At 37.4% G+C, this 18,369-nt stretch overlaps 1 protein-coding gene across 5 annotated transcripts in view; it reads left to right on the top strand.

Annotated features, from left to right (window-relative positions):
• Positions 1 to 5,904, top strand: part of tasp1 (taspase, threonine aspartase, 1) — an 89,601-nt gene extending 83,697 nt beyond the window's left edge. For all 5 annotated transcript variants that reach the window (XM_041252932.1, XM_041252935.1, XM_041252931.1 and 2 more), the window contains one exon: positions 5,080 to 5,904. In XM_041252932.1, the coding sequence (XP_041108866.1) occupies positions 5,080 to 5,172 (93 nt within the window). In that variant the 3' untranslated portion in view covers positions 5,173 to 5,904. The remainder of the gene's footprint in view (positions 1 to 5,079) is intronic.
• Positions 5,905 to 18,369: the final 12,465 nt, after the last annotated feature.

Below are 18,369 nucleotides of genomic sequence, written 5' to 3'. Positions count from 1 at the left end.
AGAGGCATAAGTCTGTGTAAGAGGAATATAACAATATATACACCAGCACAATAGTTGTTTTGTTGCTGTTTATTATTTGTTTGGCCAATGCGGCTTTTGTTTTGTGTCCTTTTGTTTGTTTATTAATAAATATACTGAACGACATAGCGTCTCAGGTTCACCGCCATTACTTGTTTTGGTTTCTGTGTTTTTCCGGGTCTGACGTCACCATGACAGTCATCCTGGTCAGAGCCAGGTATAACTTGTGAGCCATAGGTTGCCGACCCCTGCTTGATAGGAGGAAAATTGTATATTGTCTTTCAGACAGACATTCTTAATTAACACCTAAGAATTAGCTTTGTTTAGACCAGACTAATGATCAACACAGCAAGTAATCGCAACAAACTTAATAAACATCACAGCATCTCAAGTCTCATTGTTTAAGATTTTAAATGTAATTTTATAAAATACATTCAATTGCAATTACGAATTTCTCCCACAATAGCAGTGGACTTTAGTCGATGGATTCATAGAATGAGGAATGTTCATCTTGACAAAGTTAATGCCAGCAACAGTGAGTGGGGTAGAGTGGACCAGTGGATCAAGTCTTGTTTAATATGTTCTAGTCATATAGGAAATATACATTATTATATGGGAATGTATATGTTATAGCTACATCATTGTATAAATATACCTTTTTTTTCCTATAGGCTTCTAAAATAATGATTAGGGGTGGGCGAAAATATGAAAATTGTACATTGATGTTGTGCACGTACCTCAATATCGATAATATCGAAGTCTTCCAAAAAAATACAGAAAAATATAATAACACAATTGCAACATGAAACATATAAATATAGACGTTAACAGATATTTACATAAAAAAAACTATAACTTTAACTTAGTGTCTTAATATCTATGGAGAAAAACAAGGTCTTGTTATATTGATTTACTATTCCATGCCATCGTCAGCTACCTCAAAACTCAAATATTTATATACTGTACTTCACTGCGCAGACTAGCCAGTCCGGAAGTTAATTAACCTTCTGTAATGCACTACACATCTAAATGTATTAAGTAGCCTAAGGTGTCATGCTGACTGTTGCATTATTTTGTGATGTGTTTTGATGTTTTAAAAGTACATCTAACTTATAATACCTAAAGTTCACATTTTAAAAATACATTACTAATAGTGTAAGTAATCTCTTGGAAAAAAAATGCAATGAACATGCGCACATCTCAAAATAATCCCATTAGTGCTTAATGCAGCATGCAAATAGTGTGTTTAAATAGTAATGTTTTAACTTAGGAAGAGTTCAGAAATCAATATTTGGTGGAATAACCCTGATTTTCAATCACAGCTTTCATGCGTCTTGGCATGCTCTCCACCAGTCTTTCACATTGATGTTGGGTAACTTTATGCCACTCCTGGCGCAAATATTCAAGCAGCTCGGCTTTGTTTGATGGCTTGTGACCAACCATCTTCCTCTTGATCACATTCCAGAGGTTTTCAATGGGGTTCAGGTCTGGAGATTGGGCTGGCCATGACAGGGTCTTGATCTGGTGGTCCTCCATCCACACCTTGATTGACCTGGCTGTTTGGCATGGAGCATTGTCCTGCTTGAAAAACCAATCCTCAGAGTTGGGGAACACTGTCAGAGCAGAAGGAAACAAGTTTTCTTCCAGGACAACCTTGATTCATGCGTCCTTCACAAAGACAAATCTGCCCGATTCCAGCCTTGCTGAAGCACCCCCAGATCATCACCGATCCTCCACCACATTTCACAGTGGGTGCGAGACACTGTGGCTTGTAGGCCTCTCCAGATCTCTGTCTAACCATTAGACAACCAGGTGTTGGGCAAAGCTGAAAATTGGACTCATCAGAGAAGATGACCTTACTCCTGTCCTGTACGGTCCAATCCTTATGGTCTTTTGCAAACCTCAGCCTGGCTCTTCTTTGCTTCTCATTGATGAAGGGCTTTTTTCTAGCTTTGCACGACTTCAGCCCTGCCCCTAGGAGCCTGTTTCGAACCATCCTCGCCGTGCACTTCACCCCAGCTGCCGTTTGCCATTATTTTTGTAGGTCACTTGATGTCATCCTACGGTTGCTGAGTGACATTCGAATGAGTTGGCGGTCATCCCGGTCAGTGGAGAGTCGTTTTCACCCTCTGCCGGTCTGTAGCTTTGTTGTCCCCAATGTGTGCTGCTTGACCTTGTTCTTATGAACCGCCGTCTTTGAAATTTTAAGGATGGAAGCAACCCGACGCTCACTGTATCCCTCTGCCAGCAAAGCCAGAATTGAACCCTTGTTTTCCTCTCTCAAAACTTTCCTTTTCAACTCTTTGGGCATGGTCAATAGTTATTTTTTCATTCCAATTACTTTTGAGGTACTACTAGCACTGTTTTGCCATCCAGCTGGTCCTATTGCAAGAGGATAGTGATGACCACAGGAGTGGTTTTTATACTTTTTCTCGTTAAATAAGATTTGGTTCAGGTGATCCCCTAATCAGTACCTCATTCAGTAGAATGAGGTGTGCCTGTGTTGGAATTCAACAGACACTGGGATGGAATGGCTGCCATACATGTAGAGATGCTGATTTAAGAAACATTTGCAGTGGTATCTTAATTTTTTCCAGAGCTGTGTGTGTGTATATATATATATATATATATATATATATATATATATATATATATATATATATATATATATATATATATATACACATACAGTGCCTTGCAAAAGTATTCAGACCCCTGACCAATTCTCTCATATTACTGAATTACAAATGGTACATTGAAATTTTGTTCTGTTCGATATTTTATTTTAAAACACTTAAACTCAAAATCAGTTATTGTAAGGTGACATTGGTTTTATGTTGGGAAATATTTTTAAGAAAAATAAAAAAAAACAGAAATATCTTGCTTGCATAAGTATTCAACCACCACACATTAATATATGGTAGAACCACCTTTTGCTGCAATAACAGCTTTAAGTCTTTTGGGGTAAGTATGTACCAGCTTTGCACACAGTGTTGGAGTGATTTTGGCCCATTCTTCTTGGCAGATTTGCTCCAGGTTGTTCAGGTTGGTTGGACGACGCTTGTGGACCGCAATTTTCAAATAGTGCCACAGATTCTCAATGGGATTGAGATCAGGACTTTGACTGGGCCACTGTAGGACATTCACCTTTTTGTTCTTGAGCCACTCCAATGTTGCTTTGGCCTTGTGCATGGGAATCATTGTCCTGCTGAAAGGTGAATTTCCTCCCAAGCTTCAGTTTTTTAGCTGACTGAAGCAGATTCTCTTTCAGTATTTTCCTGTATTTTGCTCCATCCATTCTTCCTTCAATTGTAACAAGATGCCCAGTCCCTGCTGATGAGAAGCATCCCCACAGCATGATGCTGCCACCACCATACTTCACTGTAGGGATGGTGTGTCTTGAGGCATGGGCAGTGTTAGGTTTGCGCCACACATAGCGCTTTGAGTTTTGGCCAAAAAGCTCATCTGACCACAAAACCTTTTCCCACATCGCAGCTGGGTCACTCTCATGCTTTCTGGCAAACTCCAGACGTGCTTTCAGGTGGTACTTTTTGAGTAACGGTTTCTTTCTTGCCACCCTCCCATACAGGCCACTGTTATGCAGAGCTCTTGATATTTTTGACTGGTGCACCATTACTCCACTTCCAGCCACTGAACTCTAGCTCCGTCAAAGTGATTGTTGGCCTCTCTGTGGCTTCTCTCACAAGTCTCCTTCTTGTTTGAGCGCTGAGTTTTGAGGGACGGCCTTTTCTTGGCAGTGCCTGGGTGGTGTGATGCAGCTTCCACTTCCTGATTATTGATCCAACTGTGCTCACTGGGATATCCAAACACTTGGATATTATTTTGTACCCTTTCCCAAATCTGTGCATTTGTATTACTTTATCTCTAACTTCTGTAGAATGCTCTTTGGTCTTCATTTTCCTTCAGATTCACAGCCTTACCAATGATCCTTCAACAGTGGGGTTTTTATCCAGAAAATGTGACAGCAACTTTAATGGTTCACAGGTGGAGGCCAATGGTAAGGTAATTGTGTCCTCGTTAGGGCAATTTCTTTCATCGGTGCAAACTGGGAGCTTCCACAGCACAGGGGTTGAATACTTATGCAAGCAAGATATTTCAGTTTTTTATTTTTCTTAAAAATATTTCCCAACATAAAACCAATGTCACCTTACAATAATTGATTCTGAGTTTCAGTGTTTAAAAATAAAATATCAAACAGAACGAAATTTCAATGTACAATTTGTAATTCGGTAATATAAGAGAATTGGTCAGGGGTCTGAATACTTTTGCAAGCCACTGTGTGTGTATGTGTGTGTGTGTGTGTGTGTGTGTGTGTGTATATATATATATATATATATATATATATATATATATATATATATATATATATATATAATATATATATAATTATTTAAGCCAATTTTCCTGTTTGTGTTAAGTTTGTTTTTAGTTGTGTATCCTTTTAGAAAAAGATCTTTTCTGCTTAATTAGAATTAATGGTTGCACGCACGTGAAAACAAGGGTTACCATGGTGTTGTTTTTTAATCCCATGATATTGCGATATGGAAATTATTATCAATATCGATGTCATATCAAAATATCTTAAAACCCTCTTGAATTCTGTACAGTTTTAGGCTTGAAATGTCTATTTGGGAGGACAGTTTTTAGAAGCATTTTACAAAAGTCCTTATGAAATAATTTTACTCTTAGTAATGCCATGTGTGTTGATTAGCGTATATATTACGTTTGTGTTGCCCCAGTTTATAGAAAGTTCAGAGATCAATACCAAAAAAACATGAACATAGATTTAATCTCTCAATGCTAGCGTGATGTCCGCTCTGTTTTTCTGTCTCATGCAGCAGTTCGAGTTATTCAGGGCCTTACCTCCCAACCGTGCATAATTCCCCTTAGATATAGGTTTTCTCAAAAGCAGTAGGTATTAGGGTATATGCCATTGATCAGCTCGGAGAGAGACTGGGTGACCTTTTGAAGCTTGTTCTTCACCACAGCTGTGTTTTGTGTCCCCACTGCTAAACATTCACCCATTCTGTTTTTCCACAGACTCACATTTCAAGACTTCCTCCTGGAGCTGTCGCGGGACAGTCGCTTGCCATTGAGGGAGGGGTGTGCAGGCTGGGGAGCCCCATAAACTGAACCCAGCAGACTGGTGTAAGAGCAATATGTACGGTCCCCGAGTGCCGGCACGCTGATAAACTTTAGTGTTTTAACAGGTGTCTTGGGGAGTTGTAAATATTCTGATCTTTAGTGCACTATGACTTAATATGCTGCTGTACACTAAAACCCTAGTTGTATGCTGCTTTTTGTTTGGGTAGAAATTAAGCAACTCCCACCTCTAGTTTACATGAAGGTAAACTTGGTGTTTCACACAGGAGCTTCTTTTTTGTGTGTAAGCACCGTACTTGCCATATAATATATGATAGTGTAATAGCGTGGGTTCTCACTGATCCTTTTTTTTTTGCTTAATATTTTTATTTACTTTTGAGTCTGTTACTAAAATGTTATGATAGAGATATAACATTCTGACCATGTCCTAACATGGCAAAAAAGTGTAAATGTGCACATGGTGTTATTTTTCTTTTACAATGTATGTTGTTTGGACTTTGTATGACTGTCAGGAGGAAATATTCTGTTCCGTCATTTAAAAAAGATTGTAATATTTTTTATTGGATTTGATTGTTATTAGGTACACCTTATATTGTGTTAATTAATCCTAATCCAAAACTTAATTTCATCTTTTCATTGTATGCATGACTCATTCTGACCACCTTGTAAACATTGGCATCCTTCAAGTGATTATTCTGCAAGGTTTAGCCATCTCAATCCATTAACAATGTATGAGCATGTCAATAAATGCATTGGACTACATTGCACTGACAGATACACTAATGATTTATAAATATGTCCCATATATATATATATATATATATATATATATATATATATATATATATATATATATATATATATATATAATATAAATATAATAAATAAATCAGGACTTAAAGGATGTGCTGCAGTAAGAATACCTCTATTAAGAAAGGGGAACAAGACTAAAAGGCTAAAATATGCACAAGAAATATATATATATATATATATATATATATATATATATATATATATATATATATATATATATATATATATATATATATATAGTAACAGAGCGGCCACTCGTGGCGTTGCGTTGCCCCTTTAAAAGCATGCTCAGACACTGACATTAAGTTTTAAGAGCTGTTTAATAGGCAAACAAAATAAACAAAAAAAAACACCTAGCTCCTTTTTGAGCACTAACTAAACAAACACTGGAGTCTAATCTAATAAACCGGACAGCTAAGCAGTTTACCGGCTGAAAAACACACAGATAAAGAACACACAGTACCTTTTTCTTTGATACAACTGATAACACACACAGTCGGGCTCTTCACACAGCAGCCCTGAACAGACTGGCTGCTTCCCTTAAATACCCTGCACCTGGCTATTACTTACAATAATCACCAGGTGCAGGGGATAATTAATAAGCAAACAATTAACAATTAGATACACGTTTTATGCAGGGAGGATATTAACCCCCTCCCTGCTGTGTTACACACACTGACTCACATATATATATATATATATATATATATATATATATATATATATATATATATATATATATATGTATATAGTATATGTATGTGTGTGTGTATGTATATGTATGTGTGTATATATATATATATATATATATATATATATATATATATATATATAGACACACACACACACACACATACATACATACATACAGGCTAACTTCACTATAACATACCCCCATGGGACCTGGAGAAATGTTTGTTATATCAGGGTGTTCACTATAATAGGGCTTGGCATTTTTCTGTATCAGAATAATGGCAGAATGGCAAATTTGAATTGAACATCAATATATAGTACTTTTGTGAAAATTCCTTCACATTGTTCAACATTTAAACGGTATTATGACAAGGTACTTGTGTCACGTGTGGGTAACCGCATTGCAAGATAGAGAGATGGAGTTGAAACGCTGGCACAGACGCGCAGGATTTACTAAACACAAAACAGAAAGTAAACAAATGGGTCATGTGACGCTACCAACGATGGTAATGCACAGAGAGGACACATACAGAAGAGAGGCAGGCAGCAAGTCTCAATCGAGGGCCCATCTGTGAACAATCATTTGATCAAACATAACTCCAAAAACAACACAAAACAAACCCGTTTTCACATATAAATTACACCAGCACTACTTTTCCCCTGTGCAGGGCAATCACCCTGCTACAGGTATGTTTAAAAGAGAACAGTAAAGAAACTAAAAAGGAAAGAATGTACGCTTACATGCTGAATACAGTAATTACATGTTCTTTTTCTTGAAAAAACTATCCAACGTAGATTGCTCCTCACGCCAGTTGCTTAGTTGCAGTTTGTGTGAAGATGATGGACAGGCAGCGATTGTATTCATCATGCATGATTCGTACTACAATAGGTCATCTTTAAATTAGCATTATCTTTGAATTAGTCAACTGTGGTCTTTGTTTTCACTGAGAGAATAACACACGACACTGGAGAAAGTTCAGTGCCAGTCAGTACTGAGATCGTTGTATCTGGGTCGATCCTGTACGTGGGCTAATTTGCATTGAAAAAATCGGTTCTTACTGTTTGGATCGTTAAAAACAGGTGTTCGTTATAAGCAGGGTTCGTTGTAGTTAAAAATGACAAACTCTGTTCTAGAGCAGGTGCAGTGACTTTTTATTGTGCTGATTTAACAACTGACATCACGAAGATGCTGTAAAATGATCTGTTGATCTTGGGCAGGTGTTGTGACTCTTGGTCTCCCAGTTCGTGGCCTGTCATTGACAGCGTTTGTCTGGTTACACCATCTCGCCAAGTTTGAAATTGCTGGCTGTGACCACCCAAGTCGGCAAGCCTCAGTACACTGCCCTTATCCAGCCTCCAACATGCCGATTGCATGAAAGCGTTGTACTCTTGACAGACGTGGCATATTGTTTTTTTTTTTTTTTTTTTTTTTTCTGTGATTTTCTTTATTGCTTTTGTTGAAGCTCGCAAATCAACAGCTGAAATCACTCCATACCCAGTCTTCAATCAACTGTTTCACTAATTAGGTGATTAAGTGTATATTCTTCAGTCATTGTCACTCAAGCGTGTCATGGTCAAGGATGAATGATCGAGTGATTAAAAAGAAACCAAAAACATTTTGTCAATGTCCATCATTTATATACTTTATTTTTTTTCAAAGATAAATGTGTTATCATAGTGATACGTTTCTTTTGATGCTCAGTGTGTGTGTGTGTGTGTGTGTGTGTGTGTGTGTCTCTATATATATATATATATATATATATATATATATATATATATATATATATATATATATATATATCAGTATTACCAAGGAAATAATGAAAAAGCACTGTAGTAATCTCAGAATGTACTCTGTGAGTTCGTTTAATGGCTACCTAGGACAGGGCCACACAGTGGATTCTAAGTTTAATAAAGATGTTACAAAAGGGGGTTTCCAGCATTCTAGTAAAGATGCCATCCAAATGCTGTTTCCAGAATTCAGTCAGGCTAGGGTCTTCGATTTGCACTATGATTTAATATTTAAAGTAAATGGAGAATACAAAATAGTTCCAGTAAATTTGACCGTTAATTACTGGAACACAGAGATGATGAAAACACAGGAGTCCTGGAAGAAACAGTTACTGGTTACCTTCATAAAAGAGGAAGGGTGAGCAAACTTATACAGGACCATTTTAAGAGGTACTTCACTCTTAACATTTTAGGTGTCCATGTCAAGTTGTAAAATTTCAATTGAAAATAGCTTTTTTTCAATGTATAATGCAGTTTTCAGTAAATAAATAAGAAGGTAATACTGGTGCTGTCAGGCTGAATGTGCAAAATGCTTTCTATTAAAGGGACAAATATGTAGTTGCTCCATTTGGCATTATCGGTTTACTGGGGACTTAGTTCTGGGCATTAATGAAATGGGTTACTGAATTAAAGCAATTAAGGGAATTATTATTGTTTTTTTTTTTTTTTTAATATTTGTGTTTCATTGCAGTTTTTCACAGTGTGTCCTTTTAAAAAACAAAAAAAACAAAAACAAAAATGGTTTAAAGGGCAGAGGACAAAATAATGTGTCCAATCAATCATCTTGTTTCTTAGTGTTCCTGTAAGATTTTTTTTTATGAAAACTGTTATTTGTAGAAACAGCAAGAAGAAAAATGTGTGCTGAGCACCCTGCTTAGTAGGAAGTGCATTTCCTGTTCTGCATTTCTTGTTGATGGAATGGCACTGCATTAATTTGCACTGCTTACATTTCTGTCTCAGGCTAAACCTTGCCAGGTTTAAATGCATGCGCTATTTTTATCCAGTATCAGAACTGCACATTTATCCTAGAATTTAGACTTTCCTGGCCTATCAACATTTATAAGTTTAATCTTCTGTAATAGCCAAGCAGTGCTACGATCAGAAAGAAACTACAGTAAAAAGAAACTAGAACATTTGTACCATTTCACAATCTCCAACAAAACATAGCTTGCAAAACAGCAATTGGAAACTGAATGCCTTCCTCTGTGTCAGATTTGTTAGCACACTGTGCGGGTTACTTTTTACTGTGATTTCCCAAAAGCACCATTATGGTTTGTTACAACTTGCCAATGTCCTGAAATATTGTGTGTACCTTACTGATGTTAACAGAGGTACAAATAAAGTAAGAATATAATATGTATAGCAGGTTTTGTTAGCTTTGGTTTTCAGATATAAAAAGGCAATGACAGATTATACCCAATGAGCCACCAAGGCCCCTACAGTTTATAATCATGGCTGCGGGCAGCAATAGATTGATAGTCTAGGAAGAAATTACACACTGGACAGCAACTTACAGTAAAAATAGAAATTCAAGAAAACTAATTGAAGTGGGTGTAGATACAAACGATTTTAGTGTGATGCATAATTACAGATAATTGACAGGGTTATTATGATTGACTACATGCTGTGCCTAATTCTGCATGATGTGTTTCCTGCTATGGTTTGGAAAACTTTTAAGATCGCAATAAATGCAATGCGCTACGTGAATGAGGTTTTATGCCTTCCTTTTGTAACAGGTGTTTTTTTTCTTAGATGCCATGTTTTCATTTTAGACATTATTAAAGTCTGAGCTTTAAACCGACTTCAATTTTAAATATATGCCAATGTAAACCATTAACTGCTGGGGCATGGTAACATTTTCAAATGATCCTCTTGTGAGTGTAAGATAATAAATAGTTTTCTTTAACTTGTATTTGATAGTCAAAATGCTTGTCACCTTAATCCTTTATGTAATTCTCTGTAATGCCTTGCCTGAAAATATAACTGTGTTGTTATTTATTTTTCCACCCACTAGTACGGGTATAACATGAAAGTAGTCACAGCACAGGGATGTCAGGATATCGTTCTGAGATGTGCTTTAACTGGTCCTGCTGAAGAAAACCTTGGACAGAGTGGGTTACATTTTTCTTGAATTTTCTTTTCTTTTCTTACAGATCACAAATGTCTTTATTAACTGGTGATGTTGTATTCAGAATGCTACTGTTTTATTAACATGTGTGCTTCTTAAAATGGATGTCAACATGTATTTTGGTATGAGCAGCGTTCTTTATAGGCTCTGTCTAAGAGTAGTTTTAGGTGACACCCTAGCAGTCACCAGGGAAAGACTCACCTGGCGCGCATTATTACTATCATAAACCTTTCACTATTGATTTTTTGCACCATATAAAAATAAAATTGAGCAAGTGAAAACTTTATAGAGACTGTGTACCTCTCTAAAGCAATTTAGAAGATTGGGATTTTTTTTTAAAATTAGTTATGGATAGTTTTTAAGCTGATTGATTTTTGTGAGATATAGACACTTGATTTCTATTAGAACAATACATAGACATAATCTTTGAGATCTATATATTTAGTCTTCTGTTTTATTAAATAATAAAATACACTAATGTACTGTAAAATGGATTTGCCTTGACTGATCATGTGAAATATGAAAATTTTAACAAAAAAAATATTCAAATTATTAAATCATCACAATTGGATCACCACAATTTTTTTTTTCTTGTGGCTTTTTTGATTGTAATGATATTGGCAGTGTACAGGAGATCTAAAAGAAGGAACAAGGATGCAATAATTATCCCTGCTGTTGGAGAGGTTTGCTATTCAGCACATTAATTGATACACTTGCAACAGAATGTCACATTCAGCACAGAATTAGTCCTTTAAAAATGCTATTGTTTTTTTCCTTTGAAAAGAGATACTGCAGGCTGTATTCTGATCGCAAATGGTGCTTGCCCCCGATTCTGCTGTGTATAAATGGAGTGAAGACATAAAAAAAATCCTCATTGCGCTGAAATGGTATTCTGAAGATATGTCTTGGGCCATTATAGAGCACCTGCTGCATCGTCAGGGGTTGGCATAAATTTTAGGGTGTGGTATCATTAACATAATCGCCAAACCGATTCTGATGACAGCACAGTGGGGTCCCGAATAGACAATTGAGCATTGTGTTAAGACCCGCTGAAACCAGGTTTATTTAGTGGCGCAATCAGGAACTTAAATTGAACACACTGTAAAAAGCAAAGTAGTCCTAAATAGCAACTGTGTGCGCTTGGACTGACATAGAAAGAGGAAATCAAAGAAAGAAAAGTAAAAGAACCTTAAGATAAAAAAATGATAACATAAGAAACCAACAATATTATTCGTAAATTAATAATAAACAAATATATGAAAATAAAATCATCTTTTACAGATACAATGGAGTACTACATTCATTTTCACGAGGACTGTAGCAATTTATTTTCATAGCAGTTATTATAAGTGAAAATATTTATGTACAATATATGGAGACTGGCATAACATGAGCACCACTTCTGTATGTGTAGTATGTGTAATTTGGCTCCTTCCTTTTCCTAGTTGTTGCTTGTGCTGTGTGCGTGTGTGTATCATGTGTAAGGCCCTGTGGAAATTGCTTCAATACCGCGATTTTTACAATATTCTTAAGAAATAAAAATGTATTTATTTGTATTTCATACAGTGTGGTTACGTGTACTGTTCACCACGGATAGTGCTGTGCAGTGATTTTCATGTGACTATATGCAATCTAGATGGGAAATTAAAATACTACGCACTGTAAACAAGAAAATGGATGTCTCTAAAATGGCAGCATCCAGCAGGAGTTTACACAGCGATGGAGGTAAGCTCTGCTGTACGTCCTGCATCGTTACTGTAGATCACTACTGAGAATCAGCTGTTGACAGGCATTTAATTCAAGTATTCACCTAAAGAGAACGGCGGAAATCCTGAGTAGTACCGCGCAATTGCTTTAATTGCAAAGAAACAAAAAACGGCGACTTCCATGTACCACAAGTCCACTGAAAACCATGAAGCAGGAAATATTACATTCTGACCTGACAGAGGCGTTTGTTTGTGCAAATATCTCTCTTGATAAATTGCACAACCAAAAGTTACAGAAATTCTTCAGACTGAGTGTAGCAAATGGAGTGATTCCTTCATCAGCCCAGCTGAGACGTGAATACTTAGCTACAGTAGCGGAGTATCACAAGCAGGAGATTATGGAATTGGTAAAACAGTCTGGTTGCTTGTCAGTGGTCACTGACAAGTCAACTGATGCACAAGATCAGTATGGGTTACAATTTGTATTTGTTTTGCAAGACCTAAATGGTGAACATGCATCTGATGTACTAGAACTGAAAACTGTCCTTGCAGATGCACTTTACCTACAGGCTGTTAATTACAAGTCCGTTTCACAAGCTATTGTAAAGTGCGTGAATAACTTTGACATTGATTTTGATGTCGGTGTATTTATCTCTATACTTGATGTTTAAAAAAAGATAATAATCTGTACACATAATTTATCAGATAGTTCCGTGCACATTCCGCGAAATAAAATACTTTAGACGTGAATTTTAAAGAAGATTTCAGTTTGGTGGCCTGATAATGTACGGTCTTAACTAGTTATAACGAATTAGAAAATGGGTTGGAGATTTCCTTTAACCTGATTGGTCAATACGAGGGCTTAAATCTCTGATAAAGGACCTTGAATGCTTTTCACAAAACCCCAGGGGAAGGGGGGCAGAGGGGCGGTTGGGCTCCGGGAAATATTCCATGAGAATTTAAGCCCTGGTTATGTTGAAACTCTAGTACATTACAAGCTCAGAGGGAACGTGATGCGACACTTCATGTCCCGCTGGAAAATGAATCAGCTGCTGCTACTGGTTGATCAGGGAGGGTAATAAGTATTTTACACTTTACATGTAGTAATGTCAATATGTTAATATAACAGTCTCTTGTGTCGTAAAGCATGCTTTACATATTCTCTTGGTGAGTGTCCTACCACTTGCTGTTCTGACTTGTGCTGGTTCTTCTTGATTTGTGCTACTGCCACTCAACATGGTTGCCACGTCTACTTTCAAAATCGGAGCCTTGCAGTGACGCAAGCGCATTCTGTCACTTAAAGGGATTGTTGGCTGGCCCTGATTGGATAGCAGATTCTCCAACCTACTCATCCTTGATTGGCTGGGCGCTGTCACGGTGCCACTAAATGCGCTTGCGCTGGGTTTTTAATTTAATCAGAATCGCACTTTTGGAGAAGCCACTCCCTGCGGGGCAGATGCGATGGACTTTAACCACTGCGTCTGTGATTGCACTCATTTAATCAGAATAGAGCCCTACATCTTTAAAACAGAACTGGCCCTGGGCCACTCAAGGTGTATCAAATGCTTCTTGCTCAGCAAGACCTTAAATTCAAACCAGACTCTAAAGATCAAAGCCAGAGCCCCCGACTGATTTACAGCTATCCTCTGAGGCTGCAGCATCCATCGGTGTAAATCAAACAGCCCCAACTTTCAAGTGAGCCTGTCAATGGGCTGCCTCTAGTACAAGTGCAGCAGGGTATCTACACCAAAGAAACAGAATCAGTACCCGGTGTCCACGTGGGTCAGCTCAAAGATTTTGTTTTCAATGGGTTGTTGTTTATCTAAATATAGACTACGGGGGAAGGAGCCTTGATGGTCATTCACCTTACTCCCCTATTCTGTTTAATTCTCTCCCAGTCGTAACCCAGTTTCACTGTTGACATTAGCATGCTTGGTGAACTTGTGAACAGTGCCTGGTTTGTAGACCTCCTCTTAGTAGGCTGGGACAAAAATAAACTGTCGAGCCAGTTGCTGAAGTAAATGAACTATGCATGGAACAGAGGATGCACTGCTTTTGTCAATAAAGAACAAGATAAATAAATAGTCAATAACATACACCGGCTCCCTCAGCTTTTTTTTTTGGTTATTGATTTATGCTCAGTGAATGACATGTTTTTGAAAAAAGTCCTGGCCAAAATACAGGTTATGATAAAACAGAGCTAACCAAGGTTTTACTTTTTTTTTTTTCCTAGCACTAGCAATGTTATCACTGGCGTCCTTTTTCTTATGTAAACATTTTTTGTGGTTCTTTGCTTCAGTTTTTTTTTTAGTTCAGTTTGGAATATGTAGATATTTAAGGCAATGCTATAGATGAAAAGTTGCTGCTGCTTCCTAATTCACAATCAGCTTATGTGTTGTAGTTCAGACTCACTCCAGTGGTCTAGCTGCAATTAGCCCATGATACCCACAGCAAAGATACCAAAATGCAGCAGTTTACCTATGGAGTTGAATTTGAAATATTTCCATATACTGAATTCACATGAAGGACCAAACGATTCTCAGCCCATTAAAAGGAAGACCAGTAATCATATTCCAGCAACAATCCACCACATGAAGGGGTGTTTAGAAGACGATTTTGCAGTATACATTCATAGGATGTTATTGTTGGGCTTTATTATACCCTGGAATTACAATGTTATACGACCTTGTTTAGCTGTGTGCCATGCTGATCTTCAGCTTATCTTCATACTCTCCAATTGGCAACAAACAGGGATTGATGCCTGAAGCGAAACTGCTGACCCTGGGAGTGAGGTCAAGCATTATAGATTACAAGTTGCAAAGGAGCCTTTTAATTAGGACTCCAGTGCAAGAACGTCCCTGTGGCATTGTGGTTAGACACTTCCTGAAATGTGCAACACCACCCATAAACTAGCAGCAGGAGCTAAACATCTCTGCTATGTCAAAAGAAGAGATTGGTTGTGTCACTGTCTTTCGCAAAGTACGTGAAAACAACTTGCTTGCCTGTCTTCACCGTAGATCTGGCATAAGAAGCACTGAATGTTGTGTGCACTGAACAGATTAGTTATACTTTTGGCTAGAGGTGGTTATACATTAAAGAACATACACCGGACTGTTAAAATTAAGGCTAATTAAGGCTGACAGAAAAGAGAGGGTAGATGTATTAAAATAAGTTGTAATCTGAAATCTTGGGTTGCTAACTTTTTTCAATGCTGGCATGTTTAATATCAGATGTAATATATTTGGGGTAAATACACTGGAAAGTGGAAATTGAGAAATACTGTGGTTAATACCTAAACCAAGCACAGCTGCTTATGAAATCAAATGAAAGTGTGCAATATGACGACTAAATGAAGTGATGTCAGGATTGTTTATCAGACAGCACTGACCCTATTGCATGCAAATACCTGTAATGGGGTTCAGAATGTAAGTCACAGTTCATTGTGCAGCAATGTAAGTATGCTAATGTAGCACACCATATTGTCATGGATGCATCAAGTTGCCTCTGAAATGCAATGATGTATCTGGAATTTACATTAAAACCAGATTTTAGATTGTAATTCAAATTGTGTATGTGTTTATACAAAGAGGCTGTAAATTTAGATGGCAACACTGTTGCACAAACAGTATTTGAATTGGAGGGCACACATGAGAGGTATCGAGTGTCCCTGTGGAAACACTCTGTGAACCATGGTTAAACCTCACTAGGCCACATGAAAGGAACCAGACATGCAAGATCAAGGATACTGTACTGTGGCACTAGAATGTATTTTGGGTAGGCCTCTTTCATATCTCCACCTCGCTATAATTGTCTATAACTTTACTGGATTTTAATGATTGTGACCCAGCCTCTATTCTTGACAAATTGCCCCTAGATTTTTGAGTCATCCATATGGAGTGAACATACACATCCCTCTAATTAGACAAATTAATACAAGCAGAATTATTGTAATACCACATTTCTACCCTTTAATAATTTATGTATGTATTTGAAGATGGGATTCTTTTCTACTTGTTAATATCAATAATCTATATTAAAGAGTAAGTAGTGGGGTTCCAAAAAAATGCAGCGTTGTACGTCCCCATGTGTTGCTACTACTGTTTTAATAAACATACCTATAATTATTCTTTGTTAACATCCTGACAACTTTTTACACATATGACTTTAAAGTCTATTTCAAAGCTCTGTTCAAAATGTCTGCTCTAGTCCACTGTTAGTGTATGGATTATTGCCCACATTCTCAAACAGGTAACACACCAATATTGAAAAGAGCTTTGAAACAGTCTTTAAAGTTATAAATGTAAAACGTCAGGATGTTAACAATGAAAAAAAAAAATTACAGGTACGTTATTTAAACAGTTATAACAATATGTTGGGATGTGTAACGGTATAAATTTCCACTTCCAAGATCTCCTTCAGGGGTATGTGGACATTTAAAGAAAAATGTGTTATTGAATACATTTACACAACAGTCTGACAATTCTTATATGTAAATGTAAACAATAATTCCCATTTATTTTCGTACAAAAAAAAAAAATGTATTTATTGCTGTTCAACAAAAGCAAAACTCATTAGTTTAATAGTTAAAAAGAAAGATCTGTGACTTTCAATTGTGTACGTTCTCCCCTCGAAACTCGGGTTAATTCACTATATACTAACAATGCATCCCAATACTTTCAATGATACAATATCAAAATATTTCCTAGGGCTAAAACATGACGTGTTTCATGCCTAAAAATAGGTATTTCAAGATATTTCACCGTTAACATAAGATTTATTAAAGCAGAAAGAAATAGCTTTGTCACATTCAAAATGTATCACTGACTAGAGTAATATACAACAAATGTTCCTAAATATTTAAATGCTTACCTGAAAACCACAGTACATGCTAAATTGTAGACTATTTAGTTATGTCCACCTTTTAAAAACATTTTCACCACCAGTGAATTAACAAAATAAAAACATGAATAATTGTAAAATTAACAACAGGCACATGAAATGTCTCCATCTTGTACTGGATAGAGCGATCATTAGCAGAAATATTTCCGATCTTTGATGCAGCTGGTGTCTTTTTTGTTGAAGACATTTAAGAAACCATGCAGCTCTATGGAGTGTGTTCACTTGTTTAGTGGAAGCAAACTTAACCGGCTGTTCCTAGATTCAGTGCAACCAGTGCGCCAATAACAAAGCAGCAACCCGGTACCCGCTTTCAAAGAAACTGGTTTGCACATCTCTAATTCACAGTAGAGTAAACAACAGACAAAGGCCGTCGCAGAGCTCCTTCTGATTCAGGCCACTTTTTAGACCGCTGGACCGAGGATGGCAGTGTTTACACTACAAAGCCAGGTTAAAAGTGGCTGGTGTAAAACTGGGTATAAAAAGGTTAATTCACAATTGCTGGATGACACAACCCTGCAAAGAAAATAGTTGGTTACTAAATGTTGTTCAGAAGCAGCGAGGAGCATGTCTCCAGCTAAACTGTTTTTAACTTGACATACTGCTAAATAAAAGCACCATTCGGTATTTAGCTAGGTTGCGAGTGACGCATCCCGAGCCGAAAATGAAAATGAACTACCACACGGTACCACGTTCATCGAGAGGACACTATCGCTATTAGAAAAAAAAAATTTCTCATTATTGTCTTTAAAACATTATAAAAACTAGATTTACCTTGAACTTGTAATGATTTGTTGGGTACCCTGCTGAGAACTTTTTGGAAAATAGTCCCGATAATTACCAGAAAAAATGTGCCTAGCTTGCACAAGTGGGCATCCCTGTACATTGCTACCCGTGGTAACGTGAACCAAGTAGACCCGCACCCAGGTACCGACCCGCTCTGTTCCCAACCTGGTACCGTGCCGCTATAAATCTACAGGCACCAAACTGGTACCGAACCGACCAGGACCATTCCGCTTGTGTACCGTACCGGTACCGACCCATACCTTTTCGGTACCATCCCAGTTCTGTACAGTCGGTACTATACTCGTCCGTCCCGGTGCTACAAGCACCGAATCAACCCGGTTCCGACCTGTTACCGACCGGTATTTACATCCCCAGTCTGGTACCAAGCATGCCTTGTTGACAGCCCCGTTGCTG

The sequence above is a fragment of the Polyodon spathula genome, chromosome 6 (assembly GCF_017654505.1).
Source record: "Polyodon spathula isolate WHYD16114869_AA chromosome 6, ASM1765450v1, whole genome shotgun sequence".
In the NCBI taxonomy this organism is placed as follows: Eukaryota; Metazoa; Chordata; class Actinopteri; order Acipenseriformes; family Polyodontidae; genus Polyodon; species Polyodon spathula.
The sequence above is the reverse complement of the archived record's forward strand: the minus strand, read 5'-3'. Positions and strand labels throughout refer to the sequence as shown.